General features: G+C 42.0%; 3 protein-coding genes across 5 annotated transcripts; 2 read left to right on the forward strand and 1 right to left on the reverse strand.

Annotated features, from left to right (window-relative positions):
- Positions 1–472: 472 nt before the first annotated feature.
- On the reverse strand, positions 473–2,466 carry LOC138616158 (leukotriene B4 receptor 1-like). The gene has a single exon (XM_069690267.1). It carries the CDS (start codon positions 1,789–1,791, stop codon positions 787–789), a length of 1,005 nt encoding a protein of 334 aa, XP_069546368.1. The 5' UTR covers positions 1,792–2,466; the 3' UTR covers positions 473–786.
- Positions 2,467–4,066: 1,600 nt separating this feature from the next.
- On the forward strand, positions 4,067–16,620 carry LOC138616324 (E3 ubiquitin-protein ligase AMFR-like). Of its 3 annotated transcripts, none has more exons than XM_069690559.1 (14): positions 4,067–4,226; positions 4,730–5,054; positions 5,448–5,540; positions 5,674–5,838; positions 8,238–8,390; positions 9,215–9,255; positions 10,919–11,051; positions 11,168–11,301; positions 11,412–11,522; positions 11,919–12,115; positions 12,226–12,329; positions 13,591–13,725; positions 13,958–14,148; positions 14,493–16,620. In XM_069690559.1, the coding sequence occupies exons 2-14, from the start codon at positions 4,791–4,793 to the stop codon at positions 14,647–14,649; spliced, it is 1,878 nt and encodes a 625-aa protein (XP_069546660.1). In that variant the 5' UTR covers positions 4,067–4,226; positions 4,730–4,790; the 3' UTR covers positions 14,650–16,620. The 3 variants fall into 3 exon arrangements, with proteins under 3 accessions (XP_069546660.1, XP_069546659.1, XP_069546661.1); XM_069690558.1 differs by having other exon boundaries at positions 4,067–4,222; XM_069690560.1 differs by having other exon boundaries at positions 4,067–4,222; positions 13,591–13,707.
- Positions 16,621–17,697: 1,077 nt separating this feature from the next.
- gnpnat1 (glucosamine-phosphate N-acetyltransferase 1) lies at positions 17,698–20,745 on the forward strand. The gene is made up of 6 exons (XM_069690561.1): positions 17,698–17,838; positions 18,650–18,819; positions 19,016–19,078; positions 19,350–19,477; positions 19,730–19,791; positions 19,982–20,745. Exons 2-6 carry the CDS (start codon positions 18,666–18,668, stop codon positions 20,127–20,129), a joined length of 555 nt encoding a protein of 184 aa, XP_069546662.1. The 5' UTR covers positions 17,698–17,838; positions 18,650–18,665; the 3' UTR covers positions 20,130–20,745.
- The last annotated feature ends 510 nt before the right edge of the window (positions 20,746–21,255 follow it).

Here is a 21,255-nt window from a genome sequence, read left to right on the forward strand (position 1 = left end):
CTCACGCAGAGGCAGCAGGTCGGTCATGTAAAAGAGGACTTTTAGGTGCATGCCTGATGTTTTTTATTCTATAAGAAGGAGATGCTTTAATTGATAATATACAGTCGTATGTAAGCAATGGGAGAAGTATGTCAGGCAGCATGTTCTTGAGGAATTCCCTGAAATTATGTGAAGCCAAAACTATTACAGCCGTCAGTGTTTTCAACTCTTTGCTAGGGATTGATGATGAGTGATGATGGCACTCATAAATTTAAGCAAAATTGGCTTGGTTCCTCTTGACTTCGAACACTCTTTTAATAGACTATCTGTACATGTGGTTCAGAGGAAATAATGGCTCAATTTTAAATGTAAAATATGATTGAATATGAAATTGTTCTGTGTTAAATTAAAGATAGACAGAATGACACATGGGTCACATTTTAAAAATCAGCAGCTTCCAAGAACTTTGATTCACAGGTATTTCCTCTATTTTTGTTTTTTCAAGTCGAACAACAAACACCTCTTTAATAATAATTGCAAAATAAAATATACAACACACATTGTCACATTTTGAATTTTTCAAAAGCAACCACAATTTCTCAAAACACAAGATCAACATCATATGTTTGACTGTGTTGGCTGAATCTGAAACAACAATCGGAGGGTACAATACAGTATGAGATAATGATTTCTAAGTATAGTTGTGAGCTCTATTAGATCACATAAAAAATGTGGTCCCTTAATTAACAGCAGAATATACGTCACATTTTCCCGTCATCACAGTTTTAGCGATTCACAGTATTTCTTTCACAGGGAGTCAGACATCAGCTCTACTTGAGTACTTGCTGCCCTCTGGCCAGTGTGGTGTTGTACTACCAGCTCCCTGAGCGTGTTTGTGTGAGTGGCCATTTCCTTGAACAGCCTGACCAGTTGGGACTCCTCCAGACTCCCTCGTAAGTTCCTCGCAAAGAAAGTGTATAACACAGGGTTCACTGAGCTGCTGATGAAAACAAGGGCACCAGAGCTGAAGACAATACTCTTCGGTACACATTCATGTTCTCTGCCTGGTTGTAGGATACAAACCAGATCAATAATGTTGATGATGTGATAGGGCAGCCAGCACAGTGTGAAAGCAATCACCACAGTGTGAACAAGAACCATGGATTTTTGTTTGGAGTTAAAATTCATTTTCTTTAACTGTGCAGCAACTAGACAATAACAGATACTAAGAATAATGAAAGGAACTACAAAGCCACCCAAGGTCTCCAGGCACAAGAAGACGATTGCATGGGTCACAGAGCCTAAAACCTTAGAAAAGCATTGCTCAGTTCCATCACTTTCCTCCAGGGTCAGTAAGGAAGGCACTCCGAAAAGCAAAGCAAGGAGCCACAAAAACACAAGACATCTGTTCATTATGTTCCTTGTTTTCCAGCGCATCATCATAAATGGATGACAGATGGCTACGAAGCGCTCCAGACTCATCAGGGTGATGAAGAAGATGCTGCTGAACATGCACACTTTGACAGTGTACATCAAGGCCTTGCACAATGCCTCTCCAAACACCCAAGTGTGCAGTATGGAGTAGATCCATACGGGCAGGGTGATGAGGACCAGCAGGTCTGCAGCAGCCAGATGCAGGATGAGCACCACAGTGTGGGAGCGCTGCTTGACATGTCTCAGGATAGTCCAAATGACCAGGAGGTTCCCTGGAGCCCCGACCAAGAAGGACAGACCCAGGATCACACAAGCGACAGCTATCCCACCATCCAATAGAGGGGCCTCTGTAGGAGACAGCTTGTCTGAGTGGCTCATCCTGTAAGTGCAGTAAACTGTGCAGAAACAACAAACTGCTGTAAATGCAAGGCTTCACTTCCCTTTATGGATAAATTGAACAGGAAGCAGGTTTCTGATGTGACCATTTCTGTGTCCATCTCCAAAAAAAAACACAGTTAAACATTTTGAACTATTTGCAATGTTGTGTACCCAGTGACCCTGTTCAGTATAAAGCGGGTATAGATAATGGATGGATGGATGGATGGATGCAATGTTGTGTATTTTACTCAGCTGTGGTATTTAAAAGAACTTTCTGTTTATGACCATGATTGGTAAGCAACTTATGAATAAAAGAACAAGTCAGAAATAAGTGAGAGATTTACATCATAATATACAACATTTTCTTGAATGGCAAACCCAAAAGTCAAAGGTCTTTCATAGTCCCTTTACCCAAATCCAAATCCCTGTCAAAGCCTCAACTTTCATCCATTTAAAGCCTTTTTTTTTTTTGTTCTGCAATAGTGAATAGCGAGAGTCATATGAACTCTGCTTCCTTTTCTAGGTCATATCATAAATGATTTTATTAGTATGATTTCTGTTTTGCTTATTTCCTACACAAACAACCTAAAAATCCTGGACTGTATACCAATATCCATGAAGAGACAGTGGCTGCTCAGCAACAATCACATAACCACGATAGGTGAAAATCAGCAATGAATGCATTAAATCACTTATGTACTCTCCTATAATTGTGCTATATGTTCCTTTTTTTCCCCCACAGATGCTCACCATCAGCAGACTCTAACATTGACAAATAAACATAATTAAGCCCAATGGAAATGTACAAACCACACTGCAATGATCCAGCCGAGCCGAGCGCTATGTCAGATTTCCTTTCTCTTCTTTCTCAACAACCCTCCGATGAACCTTGAGTTTGGACTTTGTCATGTTGAATGGGTGGCAACCATTCGAATAGTTAATTCTTGCCATCACTTGCCTTTTCACTGATATTGTCAAAATTACTTATAGATTAGAATATTTTGTGTAAAATAAAACCCCATCCATTGCCTTTAATATTTACAGGGAATGTTTGAGGGTAGCTTCTTCAATTGATATGATTCTGATATGAAGAACAGGGTGTTATAAGAATTTCATTTTTATATGGTAAAATATGTGGAGACACGTCCTTGAACAACTCTTTGTGCCTGTGTAGAGATGGCTCACTGCTGTGCAACTTGTTATTTTCATCAAGTAGTCAATAACAGGCCCTTTATCGAATAGATAATTATGAAGGCCAAGGCCTCAGCCTGAAGAGAAACGTATAGTCTGAGTCGAAGAGGACCACGCCCACAAGAGACATAAATACTGACTGTAAACGCTCATACGTACTCTGAGCCTTATACTCTGTAACCACAGGATGTCGGTGCATTGTTAAAACGCGCCTCTTGTACAAGATTAATCAACTGCTGATTCTGGCTCCGGTCTCCTCTGTCGAAAAGTCAACAAAAAACTCTTTCGACACAGGGCAATGTTTTCCTGTGATAACTTATATGTCTTGTCATGGATTGAATCGAGACATACATAATGCTTTCATTATCAACTTTACATTCTACTGTTCTAAAGTAGGTGGAGTCCTGCAAAGGGAAAATAATGGTTTAATACCTCTGAAAGATATATCATTGTAATTGGCACCATTAGATTATTCAGAAGATTACTGGAAGAGGAAAGACGAAAAAACAAGTTCTGATCCACAAATCTGTTTTCAGTTTTCAGGCTTTTCTCTAATATTTGATTGATGCTGAGATATTGTGTCATTTTAACATTTATCAAAAACCATGTGATGTTTAGAGGGAAATAAATCCCTATTTGGTGGGGCTGGTAAAACTTCATAGACATCTGAAATGTGACTCTGAGAGGCACATTTCCGAACAAAACCCCCAAGCTTACCAAGCTGATATAAAAAATATCTGCGCTATCTGCATTAGTTTATCCCGAGAAGAAAGGTGAGGAATAGTTTCTGTTGTTATTTTTTTGCAACAAAAATAAAGAAGACTTCATTGCCAAAAGATGTTCATTTCTCTACTTATAAATAATTAATTGCAGTAGCAGTCTAGCGTGGGATAATTGGAATTAATTAAATAATTAAATTAATTAACTGGAATCAAAATAAAATCAGAAAATTCAATATATTTTGTAATTATTATTTGTTTTTTAATCAGCAGTGTATAATTTGTATTTGAACCGAGCTGGCACGATGAAAAGTTATTTCTAATCACTGACTTTAAAGTCGTCACGATGACGTCGTTACGATGCGCAAACAAGAAAGCCTCCCTTCAGCATCAGCCAGCTGCCTGCTCGGTCGAATAAACGTGACGATGGTGGCAACTACGACGCTCTCTGTGCAGCAGCACTGAAAGCGCAGCACGTCGGGGACGCTGGATATCGTGTTTGACTAAATTTGCGGCAAACTGTGAGTGAGCGTTTAATACGAGCCTTGTGGACGTTGCTCGCTAACGCTGGTTAGCCGCGGAGCTAACGTGAGCTAAACGGCAAGCTAGTGTTGGGTAACGTTAGCCAGGTAAATAACTCACGTCAGGGGCGTTAACTCCCATTCATGAAAACAGACTCGAGTGTCATGTCATCCAGATTGGTCGCCGAGTCACGGTTTTCCTGATGTTATGACACCTCACCCACTGACAGCTCGTGATTTGCACCTTTTTGGTGTTTTACTAAATGTATTGAGCTAAAGGGAAGTTGGCCTCGCGTTGGCACCGAGACGTTAACGAACAAACTCTCCGGTTTTCTTCTTGGAAAACTACAAGCAAGATAATCGCGTCCTCGCCTACCGCCCGGCGATTTCAAAGCCATCGCTAAATCATTGCGACACGTGCTTTACGCCAATTATCCACTGTCGTCTTCCAGCGGTGTTTCCTGTTCGTTCAGTGAAGTGTGTCTCACGTCGGCTCTCTCGCTGCAGGTTGTTGGACCGACACCATCTCTCTCTCTGTCAAGTTGTTCAGAGCACCGTAACCAGCGCGATGCCTCTGCTGTTTCTGGAGAGGTTCCCGTGGCCCAGCCTGCAGACCTACACGGCGCTGAGCGTGGCTCTGCTCGCCGGCAGCATCTTCAGCGCCTACACCACCGTGACTGACCCGGGGTTTGGGGCCTTGGAGGCGGATGAAGCAGCAGCAGCAGCAGCTCCCACTGAGGTGGACTTGGATCCTCTGAACAATGATATCACCCACACGGAGTTGGCAACAACCGTGCTGTGGTATCTGGTCACTGACAGTCTCTTTGTGTGGGTGAGTGTCTTCCACTGACTGTGCGTGATGTAATGGTAGGTTAGGTAGTTACTTTATTAAACCCCGAGGGGACATTTGTTTTTTTTCCGCTACAGCAGCATACAGGAAGCGATAAGATAATAATAGAACAATAAAAAGCAATAAAATAGTCGACAGTGTTATTGTTGTGTGATGGATTTTGTCAGAGGTGAGTTATTGTACAGACTTTGGCAGGAACGATCTCCTGTATCGGTCCTTGTGACAGCGGAGCTGGAGGAGTCTTTTGGAGAAAGTGCTCCGCTGTCCCTGCAGCAGGTGGTGGAGAGGGTGGTCAGGATGATCCATTATAGATAATAGTAGTCATCAATAATGATGACAAAACTAATGTTCACGTTATTCTCTGCTCTCCCGTAGGTGCTGGTCAACACAATCTGCTGCTCGTTGATGCTAATTGCTAAAATGATTCAGTATGTGGTGTTTGGCCCTCTAAGAGTCAGTGAGAAGCAGGCAAGTCTTAACGCTGTTGAAATGTTTTTTTTATAAATGCAGCTAATTCATTGTTAACTTGTAGGTTTTCAGCTGTCATTGATTCCTACCTGTCGGGAAGAGGCACCTCACTTGCTCTGTGTTTGTTCCTCAGCACCTGAAAGATAAGTTTTGGAACTTCATCTTCTACAAGTTCATTTTCATCTTTGGCGTGTTGAACGTGCAGACAGTGGAGGAGGTGGTCATGTGGTGTTTGTGGTTCTCTGCCCTGGTCTTTCTTCACCTCATGGTTCAGCTCTGCAAAGACCGTTTTGAATATGTAAGTATATGGATCTACATCAAAGCATGGTTTATGATAATCAAAGGCTGGACAATTAACTAAATATACTGAATTATAGACACTCTCAACATGTTATTGGCTCAAATGTCAACATTTTCAGTGAATGATCTGAAACAAGACAATTCAACTGAGATTTGCTACATCAACTAACAATATTGTTGTAGATGCTTAATCAAAGTCTGGGATACCTCATGGGCCATGTAAAAACAAATCCCTTCAAACATGTCCGTAATGAGCTGGTTATTTAGAGCATGACCCCCAAAATATTGGACATGATAGTTTTTTTTGTAAATGAATTGTCAGATAACGTTTAAGGCTCCTTTTTAAAAGCCGATGTCTTGAAAGGAAGCAGCTCTGAAGTAGATGTGTTATGTGCCTGTAGATTATTTGCTTTTTCACAATAGAGCTACCGTGCTCTTTGAACCCTTTTCACGGGAGGAAGCACACGTTACTTCAGAAATGTCCGCCGGAAACGGCCTACAAATGTTCTTGCCATCCCGACAGAGATGCAGGTTGTGGCTACGATGCAACTTAAGCTCTTTTTGGCATCATTGGGAACGGCCGGTATCACGTTATGAAAGTACCAGGATCAACAACTTATTGTCTAAAGTGTACATTTTACAAAAGGTTTGTCTCCGTCTTAGCTATGAGATGTTATAGGGTTACGTGGGTTTTTATTCCCCCTCTGTTGTAGCAGCCACAAACAAACTGCTCCATCAACATTGTTATGCAGATCAATACTTGTTCGTGTGTCGTATAATGATCACGTATAAGTATATATAAGTATGCTAGTATACAGGCAGGGACATTAATGTATATGTATAGATGTGATGTATGACAGTCATTTGTTGTGGTAATCTGTATGTTTCTGTATGTACTGACTGCGAAAACAAATCTGCCCACCTCAACAAAGACTCCAATAAATAGGCCCAAATGTCCCCATAGGACACCTGTCCCTGTATAGGTCACAAAGTAAACATGATATAACTAGACCTAGATTATTTGTAGCTGCTCTGTTACCTTTGAGCACCGAGACCAAATGCTCGACAGTAAAATGTCTGGCAACTGATCACCGAACCTAAAAACTTTCTATAGGGGCCTTTTTACGAGGTAGGTCCCCCAAAAGCCTGAATGTAACTGCACTATTTTCAGCACAGGTTCTATTATTAGCACCTTGTACTGGCATGTTTGACCACTGATACAGTTTCATTTACATGCCCCTGTATCAGACTGTGTCCTGCTTGTTGGGGAAAACAAAATATCAAATTTAATCACCTCCTTGCAAGGAGTGACATAAAAAAAATAGGCACTAATGTATGTTCGATATGATGTCATGTTGACTGGCTTAGTGTACCAGAAGGTCACTTTCTGCCTGCTGTGGTGTAAACATTTTCCTAGTTTCTTTGTGTGAATGTCTTGTGCTGCAGGTGTCTGTAACTGTGTGCTGGTCTTTGCTTCTGTCTCTCAGCTTTGACTTTTAGATCTGCTTTTATGTGTGTGCTGTGTAGCTGGGAGTTAGGCAGTTGTGTTCGCCCAGATGTCTTCCTTGCTGTTTTCCTGTCACTGTGGGTTTTTAGCTTTTGGGGTGAAGATCACACACGCGGGTTAAACTGCTCCAGATGAAATGTTTGGCGTGTTGTCGGTGTGTTGGGGGAAACCTCGTAGTACACAAAAGATGAAACCCGTTTTATCTCTTGCACCTCAGCTGTTGTATTTTTTGTTGTTGTAACGAGGTCCTAAATTGTATTGTACGCGCAGTAGAGAATATTAGCTCTAAGTTTACAGTCTTAATCCATGTTTTGCCTGTACATAGATGTTAAGGGGTTGTCTGTGAGGAGATTATTGATTTAAACAGGTTGTGTAAAATTTGGAAAAGAAAAGTTCAAGCAGGTTTTCCTCTCATTTACTACAGTAGAAATGCCATTTGACTACGTTACTAAGCCCGATATTAAAACGGGCCAGCAGTGCACAACAATGTGTAAGCAGGTATGTTTCATGTTTTTGACTTGGGAATGCTACCCTTTTTAAATGCATTGGTTTTTTTTATGTGTTATTTTGGTTGTTTTCCCATTAACAGCTGTAGTGTTTGGTGTATAACGGCCCAAATAATCTTTACAATCAGATTTGTGAGCATAATAACAGAAATCTTTCAGACCTCCTGCGCCTACAGATATTTTCCCAAATAGACACCCACCGAGACATTTGATGTCTCGGTGGGCTTCAGAAGGCAGACATGACCAACACTTCTCCAACCAGCACAAGCTCTCCAAGACAAAGAAACCCTTCCAGCGCTCCCAAAATCTCAGGACATAACAAAAGGGGAGAACTTCGACAGTGACACTGTTGACTCATGACTTGAATTTGTCTCCCCCTCCCAGCTGTCTTTCTCCCCGTCCACTCCTATGAACAGCCACGTGCGAGTGCTTTGTCTGCTGGTCTCCCTGCTCCTGGACTGCTGTGGCCTGGCTGTGGTGTGTGGTCTGCTGGGAGCTTCCCACGGCATGCACACCCTCTCCTTTATGGCAGCGGAGGTGAGTACCTGCAGTCACAACTGCATAAAAATAGAAGCCGACTGTCTGGACGAAGACATTTTGACCGTACTTTGCACATATGTTTGTGGAGTCCTTCTGTCATTTAGGCTTTTGTTGAGGCACATTGTTTACATTCAAAGCTGTGTCTTTAATAGAGCCTGGTAAATCGGTACAGTGCTTTGAAATCTGCTCCCTGCTTCTTGATTAAAACCCAAATTCTTGGCTTATAATTGGAGCAAGTCTCCAGAATATATTGAAAGCAACAAGACTGATTTTCATCTCATTCAATCAGTGAAGCAATAAAGTATAAAGGCCTTGTGCTTTTTAGATGAACTTCCCCCTTAGCACAAAATAGTTTTTACAGTGATCCTATTCTGCTGTATCACTGCTATCTTTTGTGAAGCTGAGTCACACTTTCCATGGTTGCTCTTAGCCATCACAGACACATTAATGCATGAAAATAACAACATTAATAATGGTTGCATTGAGTGTGTGGTGTGTCACATCCGGTGACCTGATTTTGAGCACTTTGGCTCACGACTTGAACTAGAAGCATAATCAGTGTTTTCAGTTTACAACTGTGCTTTTTGTGTTTTAAAAAAAAAAAAAAAATCTTCTTATCTGATGCTGAAGCTGTCCCCAGAAAGGATTTCATAAAATTTAGTTAGATAAGAAACAAAACCGTAATGGATCTTGTGCTATTTTTCTCAGATAGTTTTTTTTTTTTTTTCAAAGCCATGACTGTAATTTTGTATTTGGCGCTGGTCTTTATGGAAAGCAGACTGCCGGAATTGCACCATTTTCATATGTACTTTTTTCCTCAGTGTCTGCTGGTGACTGTACGTACTGGCCACGTCATCATGCGGTAAGTCTACTTAAGGCCTCATTACACATCCGTACACACACACACACACACACACACACACACACACACACACACACACACACACACACACACACACACACACACACACACACACACACACACACATTCCATTAGCAGTAGTGTGAAAGGCTTCTTCGTCCCAGAGAGGACGGTTAGTGTTGTACAACTCTCATCAGCCGGGGACTTTTTCACATCTGTCAATAAAATGTGTCTCCACATGCGTCTTGTAATCGGATCTCACTTCGCGCTTTATATGCAAATACACATCTAGGAAATAAACACATAAACATGTGCAGAAATGCAAAGACAGATGAGTCGAAATGAGACAGCTTTGCTCAATTCAGCTTTATTTTAATGCTCGGTCAATTAGTCCGTTTATGACTTACTTTACGTCTGTAACTTATTACTGTCAGTTCCTCTTCCAAATTATGTCGCCGTACAAAATTTGATGTGCTCTTGAAGAAATACAATAACTCGTCTCATATCACAGCTGTACATCTTTTCTTTTCATTCCATTTTGTTGTGAAGCAGGTTCTTAAACTGGACTGTGTAAATACGCGTCATTATGATGATGATGATGGTGATGCGAGTTGTCTGACAGCCTTTAGACTCCTAATCAGATATATTGCAATTAAGAAAGAGTCTGTTGTATGTAAATAGTTTAACATTATTACAATGGCACGGACACAGCAAATGCATGTCGCACCAGACAAATAATCTGATGAGGAAAATGAACCGAGTGAATTAGGAGCGTCACGCTACTATTTGCATTGTTTCATTGTTTGCTCAACATACACAGGAAAAGTAGAAACTCGTACTTAAAATCATGGTGTGAGAAAATATAAGTGTCTTAAGTGAAACACTAGAGATTTTAATTCTCAACCTGAAGGTAGAAAAATGCAAGTAGATTTGTCCTTCTCTCTGCACAGATCAGCTGATCAGAATTATGCAGAACATTTTTCCCATTGGATATTTACATTGCTTATTCAGAGGACATCCCCCCCCCCCCCCCCCGGGGGGGGGGGGGGGGGGGGGGGGGGGGGGGGGGGGGGGGGGGGGGGGGGGGGGGGGGGGGGGGGGGGGGGGGGGGGGGGGGGGGGGGGGGGGGGGGGGGGGGGGGGGGGGGGGGGGGGGGGGGGGGGGGGGGGGGGGGGGGGGGAGACACACACACACACACACACACACACACACACACACACACACACACACACACACACACACACACACACACAGTTGAGTAGGTGGTACATGGCAGCGCTGACCACCTTCAATTGTAGTCTGAGCCGATTAGATGTCAATGCGTTTCAGTTTGTGGTGGCTAATTCCTCTGAAAAGATGTTCTTGTTGTATGTCTGTCGCCGGGTTAGCAGTGTCTTTTATTTTACTGCTTTTTTAAACCAAATATTTTGACTTTCATGCGTCTGGAAAATGATGTATAAATTCTGAAGTTGTCTTGGCTTTCTTTTCATCGTTTCTCAAAACGTCGCTATCTCATCCTATAGATCTTGTTATTGAACCATATACTACATATCTGTTGCACATTTGCTTCATGCAGTGGTTTATAATGCCAATCTCCACCCACCGTACTGCCCATTTGTCACCAGTATTTCATGTTCTGAGAGAGCTCCGTCACCTCCCTCAGGTACTCCATCCATCTGTGGGATCTGAACCATCCGGGGACTTGGGAGAGCAAAGGAACGTACGTCTACTACACGGACTTCATAATGGAGCTGGCTATGCTCTTTCTGGATCTCATGCATCATATCCACATGCTGGTGAGACACCGTTTGAATAGGGACAGACCCGTCATGGTCGGAACATTTAGTGCGTCCCCCGTGTCTCTCCCTGTTCCCCTAACTGCACATTTTTCTTACCATATTTCTCTCATTAGCTTTTCGGTAACATCTGGCTGTCCATGGCGAGCTTGGTCATCTTCATGCAGCTGCGGTATCTTTTCCATGAGGTACAGCGCCGCGTCCGCCGACACAAGAACTACCTTCGTGTCATCAACAACATGGAGGCCAGGTGGGAATAGGTGTTTTTGTGGTTGTGTTTGTTGAATCTGAAGGCTTTGTGTGGCCCATTGGTCATTACTTCTTTCCTCACTATTGGGGTATCCCGTGAACTTTGTGCAGATTTGCTGTTGCCACTGCAGAGGAGCTGGCAGCCAATGATGATGATTGTGCCATCTGCTGGGATACCATGTTGACAGCGCGCAAACTACCCTGTGGTCATCTCTTCCACAAGTAAGATGCGTTATACAGTCCATGCAGGGTTTATTTGACCTCTGACCTGTGACTCCGTACTCGAGAATACGTTCATCTTTACTTGCGTTAATGAAGGCGGAGAGCCTACGTTAATGGCAAGGAGGCTGGACACAGCCGTCTTAGCTAGTGCCCAAAATCCCATATGCTGCACATTATATTTTTGTGCACACCCTGCAGAACAGTTCGTAGCTTTTGTAGTACAAATTGCATTATATGAATATTTATCTTATACCCTTGAGTTCGCAGTTTGGCAAACATGGTCAACCTTCAGGAAGATGCCTGGCACAGATCCGGATGTTGGCATGAATGACAGGTTTTTACACAAGAGAAATGTCATAATAACATGAGTGACTTGTGATGTCTGTGGCTTTCCAGCTCTTGTTTGCGCTCGTGGCTCGAGCAGGACACATCATGTCCCACATGTCGGACATCCCTGAACATCAACGGGGACAGCGGCCAAGCGAGTGGACCGCAGCAGGGCGGAGGTTTGGAAGACAACATCGGCCCCGTCGGAGCCGCTCCAGATGCTCGACCACATATCAACCAACACAACCACTTCTTCCACTTTGACGGTAAGTGTGATGGATACAAATCCAAAAATCAATCTGCCGGTGGAGCGACATGACACCGATGGGCTGTGTGTGAGACAATGAAGGGTAAAATCCATACTTTCTTCTTCCAGGGTCTCGTATTGCCAGCTGGCTGCCCAGTTTCTCAGTGGAAGTAATGCACACTACTAATATTTTGGGCATCGCTCAGGCCAACAACTCCCAGCTCATGGCCATGGTAAGTTCACGTTTGTAGTGTGCAAAAATTCTTGTTGGCTTTATAAAAGACGATACACAGATAAAACCCCAATTCCCAGAAAGTTGGGACGCTATGTAAAATGTAAATAAAAACAGCAGGCAATGAATTGCAAATCACATGAAACCATATTTAAATGAAAATAGACCGAAGACAACATATCAAGTGTTGAATTGGAGAATTTGTATTGTTTTATGCAAAATATATGCTTATTTTGAACTTGACGTCAGAAATTGGGACAGGGGGCAACAAAAGATTGGACTAGTTATGTTAACTCTTAAAAAAACAAACAAACAACACCTGGTGGAACATCTCACAACTAATTAGGTTAATTGGCAAAAGATCAGTAACATGGTTGAGTATAAAAAGAGCATTTCTGAGAGGCCGAGTCTCAGCAGTGAAGATGCTGAGCGGTTCACCGCTCCGTGAAAGACTCGGTGGGAAAATAGTGCAACAAGCTAAGAATAATGATCCTCAACATAAAATTGTAAAGAATTTGGGGATTTCATCATCTATGGTACATAATATCATAAAAAAAAAAAAAAAATTCAGATAATCTGGAGAAATCTCTACACAAGGGACAAGGCTGAAAACCAATATCGGATCGCTGTTGTTGTTTTTTTTTTTTTTAGTGACACAACTTTTCCAGTCTTTTGTTGCCCCTGTCCCAACTTTTTTGAGACATGTTACTCACATCAAATTTAAAATAAGCATATCTTTTTCATAAAACAATATAAATTCTCCAATTCAACACTTGACAGGTTTCTTTGGTCTATTTCCCATTAAATATGGTTTCATGGGATTTGCAAATCATTTCCTTCTGTTTTTATTTACATTTTACACAGTGTCCCAACTGTTTTTGGAAACGGGGCTGTACATAGATGGATGTTTGAGCCAAGTGCTACATTTTTTTGGGACAATTGCAGACAGATGCTTTGATGCTTGTTTACTAAAAGCCACAGCTGCATTTAGTTTATACTAATCTTCCCTCCCTGTCTGGCTGTTCACTAGCATACAGTATATATGGCCTGAAAATACAGACTGGGTTGTGTACCATGACCCAAACAAACAGATTAAGCAGAGTATATTTAAACTACAAAATATAATTATGACTGTTTAGGTCTCTGCTTTTGTTCATCAAAAACTAAAACAAATGTAACTTCCACTGATTATAAGGTCCTTCCTCTCCAACTAATCCTTTCTGTATGGTGCACTCTGCTTTTGATGTACATCCTGTCCTCAGGCCCATCAGATTCAGGAGATGTTCCCTCAGGTGCCGTCCTACCTGGTGATGCAGGACCTGCAGCTGACCCGCTCTGTGGAAGTCACCACCGACAACATCCTGGAGGGACGCATCCAGGTGCCTTTCCCTACTCAGGTCCGTCAGCTGGGGAATAAACTTTAACAGCAGTGCTGTTTTTAAATTGTTCCAATGATCCCCATTAAAAAAGCTGAGCTTGTTCAGATTTATCCAACAACTCTCGTTTCTTTTTTTCTTTTTTTTAAATTTTTTTTTTAACTTCTCTCTCTTTGTTAAACACTTTTTGTGGTTTTATTGAAAGTGAGAATGCAACAAACGGTCACATATTGTGTTTGCTTCCTGTCCTTAGGCCATAGAGCGTGCCTCTATCCAGGTGAGCCCTGCAGCTGATGAGCAGGCAGGGCCCAGCGGAGCAGCTGAGCAGGGCCTCAGTGAGACGGACAACATGGAGGTCAGAGGAGGGCGCTTTTCTAAGTCGGCTGAGGAGAGGCAGAAGATGTTAAAGCAGAGGAAAGAAGAGATGATCCAGCAAGCACGCAGGTTGGTACCCTACAAATTGAAGTTTACATTTTTATATCTATATCTATATATATATATATATATATATTTGTTTTTAGGTCAGAAATGTAGCTACACCCGATTAAGCAACGTTGTTCAGCTGCACGAATCGGGAAACGAGTCTCTCAACCAAGACGGGACTAAACAAGTCCTTCTTTAATTGGAAACCTGAATCGCTATGAGGGTCAGATGTAGAGTTAACATGCTGTAAAGTGCCATGTGTTTTTGAATATTGATTAACAAATGGTGGGATTTCTGGTTGCCTACTTTTCCTCATATGCGTTTTCTGTAACCCATGATAATATTTGCCCTCCACTTCCCTGTAGGAGATATCTGACCAAGAGTCCAGACGATCCGGACGAGGATTTGCCCGGACTGGAGGAGGACATTTTCCGAGAATTGGACTCAACCGCGCTGAGACGTAGAACCATGGCGGCAGCTGCAGAGAGACGCATGCAAAACCAACAAGACCCGGCACCCTGATGCACAGATTGGCCTGAGAAGAAGACGAGCCCACCACATCATCGTCCCAAGAGGCACCGACCGAGCTAACTCAACCTCCCCCCATTTGGTGTAGTCACTGGTCACCACCTGTTCAAAACTGTAATTGCAAACTTGGCCTTTGAGCTGCCTAAAATAAGGTGAGACTATTGTAAAAGGCCTCTGCATCACTGATTTCAACTGAGTATTGGGAGCATTAAAGAATTTGATGGGTGTAAGTCAGGAAATGGCAGGATATGGTTGCATTGCCCTTTATTCACGTGCCACACATCGCAACCACCGGCTTCAACAGACGGTCACTGTCTGTCATGATTCGGACTGGCTGTCAAAAATGAGCATGCTTTGCATAACAGGATGAATCCGAGAAAATATTTTTTGAGAAGGGCTGGGAGGTGTTTTGAATAGATAAAGCTACTCAATGAGTCTTTTGTTTTCCTTTTATCAGAGTTTTTTTTTTTTTTTTTTTTTTTCCACTTTTTTTCCCACTCTTGGCAGAAAACTCCGTACTCTGGACGGAGAAGCTAGTCTGATGCGTCCGTGTGTTCTTTTATGAGTTTCAACTGTGAATCAACTGTAGGCAAAATAACAACACGTTTTTATTTGTTACCTCGGCGTAAGAGAATGTCACTGTAGTATTGTTCAGCCTTTCTGTCAAACATGAATGTTTCTATCGAAATGATGCTACAAACAAAGTTTGTTTTTGACCCACATGGGTTGTTCTGTATTTAGTGTGTAATATCACCCACTGCAAAAAGTTTGCATTTTATTTAATACGGGGGGAACGGGGCATGTAAATCTCTGTTTTCCAACACTGGTCTCTTGAGGTGCACTGTCAGCAAAGAGGGATGTGTGACAATTTGTCCAAGTACAATGGTTGTTATCCTGAGTGTCTCTCTTTAAATTACCCTCTGCTGATTAGCAGTGAAAATATCTTCTTTTGTGTTGTTTGGGGTCATCTGTGTCTACCATTTTATAAGGCATATAGCAATAGATGCAGCTGGACTTGCTGCATTATCTTTTGAAGATGTTTCATGACTCATCTAAGAGTTCTCATCAGTTTAATTGGTTGTTCTTCCACTAGAAATGGCAAAGCCTCTTTCATATGCAGTAAAACTTTTTCAAAGCTCAACCAGCAAATCCAGTTGACTTTTAATTCATACTCCTAGATATTCTTCAACCTGAATGACTGGAAGACTTTCTGAAGACAGTTTTAAGGTGTTTTATTTGTTCGACCTTTGTCCACTCACTTTGAGTTGTGCTAATTGAAAAATCACACCAGCAGGGATCATCATCACCTTTTGCTCAAAGACCTTCTTGTGATAAAGTACAGCACTGTACAACACGAAGTGGCCCCTTGACACTTTTTGGGGTATTTTCAAATGTTCCCTGAATCTGTAGCTGGTTCAGACATATCAAAGGACACAAAGGTGGAGACGGCATGTATTATAAGTGTTCAGTTTGTGTCGGTACAGTTCAAAGGGCAGTGTAGGGTGAGATATGCATGAATCCAGGCGAGTGCTTTTGTTTCCTTCCACTTTATCCCAAAGAACAAGCCCACAAACTTCTAGAAGCTGAAGTGTTGCGATCTTTATTGCGTGTTCATTTTATTGCTACAACTCTGTTTGGGGATGTTGTAAGATGATATAGGACGTAGGTTTTAGATTTCAATTAGTAAAAAATGTTAAAAAAAAACAAAAAAACGGGACAGTTTGTCATTCAGTTATTTAGCAACTTTTAAAATCCATGATATATTTTCCTATTCGTGGGTTATCTTTCATAACCATTACTTCTTTAATCGAAACTGAAATACTTTTTTGGACTGAGCTTTCTTGTATTTTTTTGTGCCTAAATCAAGAATGGTTCAGTTATGGATAATTTCTGTAAATCTAGTTTTTGTAAAATATGTTAATACAAAAGACTCAATAAACAGAGCTTCTACAGCTTTTTAACAAACCATGGTTTGTATCTTTTACTTGATAGTAATGAATCTCCCCCCCCCAGACAAACATTCCTCTCAGCCTCTCAGATGTAAACCACCTCTGAGACCGCTTTAAACCTGCTCATTTAAAGATTACGCGGCAAAATATTCAGCGATAGCGAGGCCTGCCTGATGTGCTGCGGGCAGTTTCAAATACATCGGACCTTTTGCGTTTATTAGTCAAATAAATTGCGTGCGTGATATTGTTTTCGGGAGAATTGTTTGTTAACATTTAGCTGCAGCCCGGTTTAAACCCTCATTTCACCGAGAACCATTTCACACTGAATGACTGGCCTCATTCATCAGTCCATATAATGTGAAATAGTTTCTCTTTTAATCAACTTAAGATGGTGGACACATCGTTGTTTCACCCAACAGTATTTTTGCAAATCTCACTTGACTTTTGCACTTGTTACCTTTGTTTGTTAGATTGAATAGGTTTAGGCCTGAGGAGAGAGATGGTTATGGTAATGACCGTAGGTTCAGAGCCAATTAGAGTCTAAAAGGAATAAGGGTGGTGCTTCATTGGATCAGCTGGGGGGGAAGCGGGGCGCTAAACTGTACGCTGCTGCGATTGGCTGTTTCACTGTCAATCATCTGGGCTTTATGTGAATCCTAGCCCTCCCACAATAATAAATACGATACATTTATATACATTTTATATTTAATAAATGTATTAAATATAATTTTTTTATTTATTTACTAGAACTTTATTTATTTATTTATCGTTGTTTCACCCAACAGTATTTTTGCAAATCTCACTTGACTTTTGCACTTGTTACCTTTGTTTAATTTATTATTTTTTTTTTTATTAAACAAATTTATTAATTTGTTTAAGAATAATAAAGAACTAGAGATACATTTATATTTAATAAATTTATAAACATATACATTTATCGTATACGATAAATAGCCTCCCCCCCGCTGATCCAATCTAGGCGCCAGCCCCCAAAAACATATTGCATGGTGGGCGTATTACATGACGTCAACGCGCTGCGTCAATTACTTCGGCACGTCTGCCACGTCATACAGGAGGGCTCGTGCCATGCGGAAACAGCAGCCGAAAACACCCACGGCTTGTTCGGCTCAATGATGTAACTCAGCCTCCTGAGAAACTGGGAGACCTGACTGGTTGTCACCGGACGTCACCTCACTCCGGGACTTCAGTCTCTTGCTGTACCGGGTTTTCATCGGTAAGTAGTTAACTATAGAGATAAGTTGTCTTTCAACACGAAGTGTAACGTCGCGGCTCTTCGGCGCTAGCTGGGCTGGGCAGGTTTGAAGACGTGAAGCCGGCCACGCGGAGGTTGTTTGACAGGAACTACAGAAACACCTGAAGCTTTACAAATGCCGCCAATTTGCCATTTACTTGGTTATAAAACGAACTAGTTTATACGACGACGGTCGAGATCAGACGCTGACGTTAACTAGCCGAAGCGCCGAGGACGGCGTGACGTTATGTGAGCAGTTTGAACAGACGTGACAGTATTTTCTTTCCTCTCACTCGACAACACAAGTCGTGTTTTCATTTTTTACGCGATTCACTGAGCTGGAAATGACGACGGCCGCAAAGCCTGATTGTGTTTTTTGCTGCCATGGAAACGGGATTTTTAAGACGCGTGTAGAAGAGACGCTCAAAGAGTCTCGGCGTGAAACAGCTCGGTGTGGGACGGGCACCTCTCGGGTTACGTATCCTGGTACCACCTCAGGATGATTGTGTGTGTGTGTGTGTGTGTGTGTGTGTGTGTGTGTGTGTGAGAGATAATCCCCATGTGGGTGTGTTCATACCGGGACGAGTAAAGTACGGTGGTTTCAACTGCTCGAGTTGTATTTGTCTGGTCAAAGTTCTCCGACTCTGAACAAACACGTTTCTGATCCAGTCTGACTGCATGCACGTGCATTTATTGCGTGGGACACACCGTATCAGATTAATAAAAGTGTGTCACTCCAGTTTCCTGAAGGCGTGTCCACCTTTCTGTGCCTTCACCTTTCCTGTGCCTTCAGCCAGAGATTGTGCAAAATGCTGCTGGACGAGACTCCCCTCTTCGAGCCCTCGCTGCTCCAGGAGCTGGACTGGAGGACCAACACCGCCTCCTTCTCCCCCCCCATCTCCCCGTCCAGCCCGGGGGAAGGTCTGGTGCTCAGGCCGCTCTGTACGGCAGATTTCAACAGAGGTGAGTCCGGGCGACGTGTTCCAGGCCGGCACTTGTGCTGTGCCACCGGCACAGGGTGGGAAATGTATTTGTTTTGTTTTTTTCCAATATGAAATATAGCAATGATTTAAGAAACTTAACCGAAATAAACAACTGTCGGGCGGTGCGGTGAAATCGAGTCGTTTTCACCGACTCTTCTGTTGTTTTTGTTTTCCAGGGTTCTTCAAAGTTTTGTCTCAACTCACCCAGACGGGCGACGTCACACCAGAGCAGTTTGCGAGTAAGCAATGCTTAATGCTCCTTTCAAACAAGACAGAAGTGAGAGACTGACAATTTTAAGAACATTGAGATTTTAACACAGTTTAACTTTGAATCCCAAAGTGTTCTTGAGTTTTAAAATTTGTACATTTCAACACAGTTTTCCCTACAGACATCGGATCACACATTTTGGACAAGAAAAAAAAAAAAAAGCATCGCGGAAAACAATTTATATTATAAAGTATAAACGACATAACAAACGTTCTGGTTTTTTGTTTTTTTTTGACCTGCAGAGAATTTTGAGCATATGAAGAAGACGGGAGACTACTATGTCATTGTGGTGGAGGACACAAATCTGGGACAGATTGTTGCCACGGCTACGTTGATCACTGAACACAAATTCATCCACTCCTGTGCCAAGGTATATTACACCCAACAGCTGGATGTTTAAGTGGATGCAGCTTAATCATCTTTATCACCACTCCCATTCATAAGTTACTAATTAATAATGGTTATTAGAAGGCTGATAATGAATTAATAACCTAGTTCACAACCATAAACCACATTTACATTTTGCTTCCTTAAAACTTAATTTAGTTTGCATAGTAGACATAAGTATTTCCTGATCCTGAAAATGAGTGAAACGAAAAGCATCATTTGATTTTGTTTGTAGAGAGGCCGGGTGGAGGAGGTAGTCGTCAGTGACGTGTGCAGAGGGAAGCAGCTGGGTAAACTGTGAGTAGGCCCGTGTCTGCCTTGAATAAAGACGTGCTCTTTTCGTTTGTTTTTGATATTCAAGATGTTGCGATTGTCCCAGCTAATCCCCAACAGACATGAAAATTCCTCGCGCGAGACTTATTGAAGAAATATTTTGCTGGTTACTTTTTCTAAACTCTTTCTCCCCCTTTATTGTCTCTCCTTGCAGGTTAGTTTCAACTCTTACTCTTCTAAGCAACAAGCTGGATTGCTATAAAATCACTCTGGAATGTGCACCCACAAATGTGGCTTTCTACCAAAAGTTTAGCTACGCGGCTTCAGACGAGACCTACATGCAGCGTCGCTTCTTTGACTGAAGCAACTTTAAACCCCCGTTTTCGGGGGGCGTGGACAATTACTTCATGCAGTCACCTGACATCACTACTTCCAATGAACGTCTTAAGAATTGGGACAGCAGAGGCCGGAGGATGGGTTCGCGGTCGCGACACAAGTTAAAAATCGTCCTCGAACGCGCACCCTGATTTCATCACACTTCCAGTAAACATACATGTATGTTGAAGCTCAGTCGAACATAATCCTCCACCCCTTTGGTAACCACGGCTACCTCAGCAGGGTGGACCTGTCGTCATCTTTCCATCCCTCTTCAGAAAGCCAGTTACTGTAAATGTCTTACTTTTTTACGTTGCCGAGAAGTCCTTTTGATGTGCGCTTACAGTGAAAATACAAATCATATCGGTCACTGCCCTGCAGACAGAAATAAACACAACCCACTTTGTGATTTAAGTAATTTACTACAGGAAAAGGCTTCTCAAGATCACTACAGAACCAAATATGTTGGAAGAATTAACCATAGATCACGACGCAACCTGATCTGACACGTCTGTCACCAAAGAAAAGCAGCACTTGTTTCTTTAAGCGTCATTAGAAGCTTATTTTAGAACGAGAGCTGGGTTTTATTCGGGTTGAATTTCTCTCCCACAGTCGTGTTGCTGTATAACTAATGAATTTCTGAATACCACGTGACATGAAACTCGATCAAGACTGTTATGTGCGACATTTCGAGTGAACAAAAACCTTATCTTGAGAGGCAGTGGGAAAGAAAAGGCTTTTCAAGTTTTGTATCTGGTCGACAACTGCGATTCAGGTTGAAATATTTTGTAATGGGGAAATGGATGAAAATGTACATTATTTAAACATTTGTAGTCGAGTTTTACAATTATGCTGTTATTCTGGAGAACAGGGAAACATATTTAATGTAATTTATTTCCGAATATTAACTGTCCAATAAAATATTCTATGATCTACGGTGTCTTGTATTTATGATGTTATTAACCGTGAAGATGCACCAATAAAGCCGATCCGTCATTTAACTGAAGTCCCCAGAGGTATTTGTTGAAGCCCTTTTGTACAGACGGATACAGCATGCGTACTAGTCGTAAAAAAAACGTGATCTATGCACAGTTGAAACTGATTATTTGGTAT

The sequence above is a fragment of the Brachyistius frenatus genome, unplaced genomic scaffold, assembly GCF_029030835.1.
Source record: "Brachyistius frenatus isolate BFR_SWC_R1_liver_20210118 unplaced genomic scaffold, ASM2903083v1 Contig_9, whole genome shotgun sequence".
In the NCBI taxonomy this organism is placed as follows: Eukaryota; Metazoa; Chordata; class Actinopteri; family Embiotocidae; genus Brachyistius; species Brachyistius frenatus.

Coding starts and splice junctions, on each gene's coding strand:
- LOC138616158 (XM_069690267.1), bottom strand. CDS start 1,791: ATGAGCCACTCAGACAAGCTGTCTCCTACAGAGGCCCCTCTATTGGAT.
- LOC138616324 (XM_069690559.1), top strand. CDS start 4,791: ATGCCTCTGCTGTTTCTGGAGAGGTTCCCGTGGCCCAGCCTGCAGACC. Junction 5,055..5,447: donor CTGACAGTCTCTTTGTGTGG/GTGAGTGTCTTC, acceptor GCTCTCCCGTAG/GTGCTGGTCAACACAATCTG. Junction 5,541..5,673: donor TAAGAGTCAGTGAGAAGCAG/GCAAGTCTTAAC, acceptor TTTGTTCCTCAG/CACCTGAAAGATAAGTTTTG.
- gnpnat1 (XM_069690561.1), top strand. CDS start 18,666: ATGCTGCTGGACGAGACTCCCCTCTTCGAGCCCTCGCTGCTCCAGGAG. Junction 19,478..19,729: donor TCATCCACTCCTGTGCCAAG/GTATATTACACC, acceptor TTTTGTTTGTAG/AGAGGCCGGGTGGAGGAGGT. Junction 19,792..19,981: donor GGGAAGCAGCTGGGTAAACT/GTGAGTAGGCCC, acceptor CTCTCCTTGCAG/GTTAGTTTCAACTCTTACTC.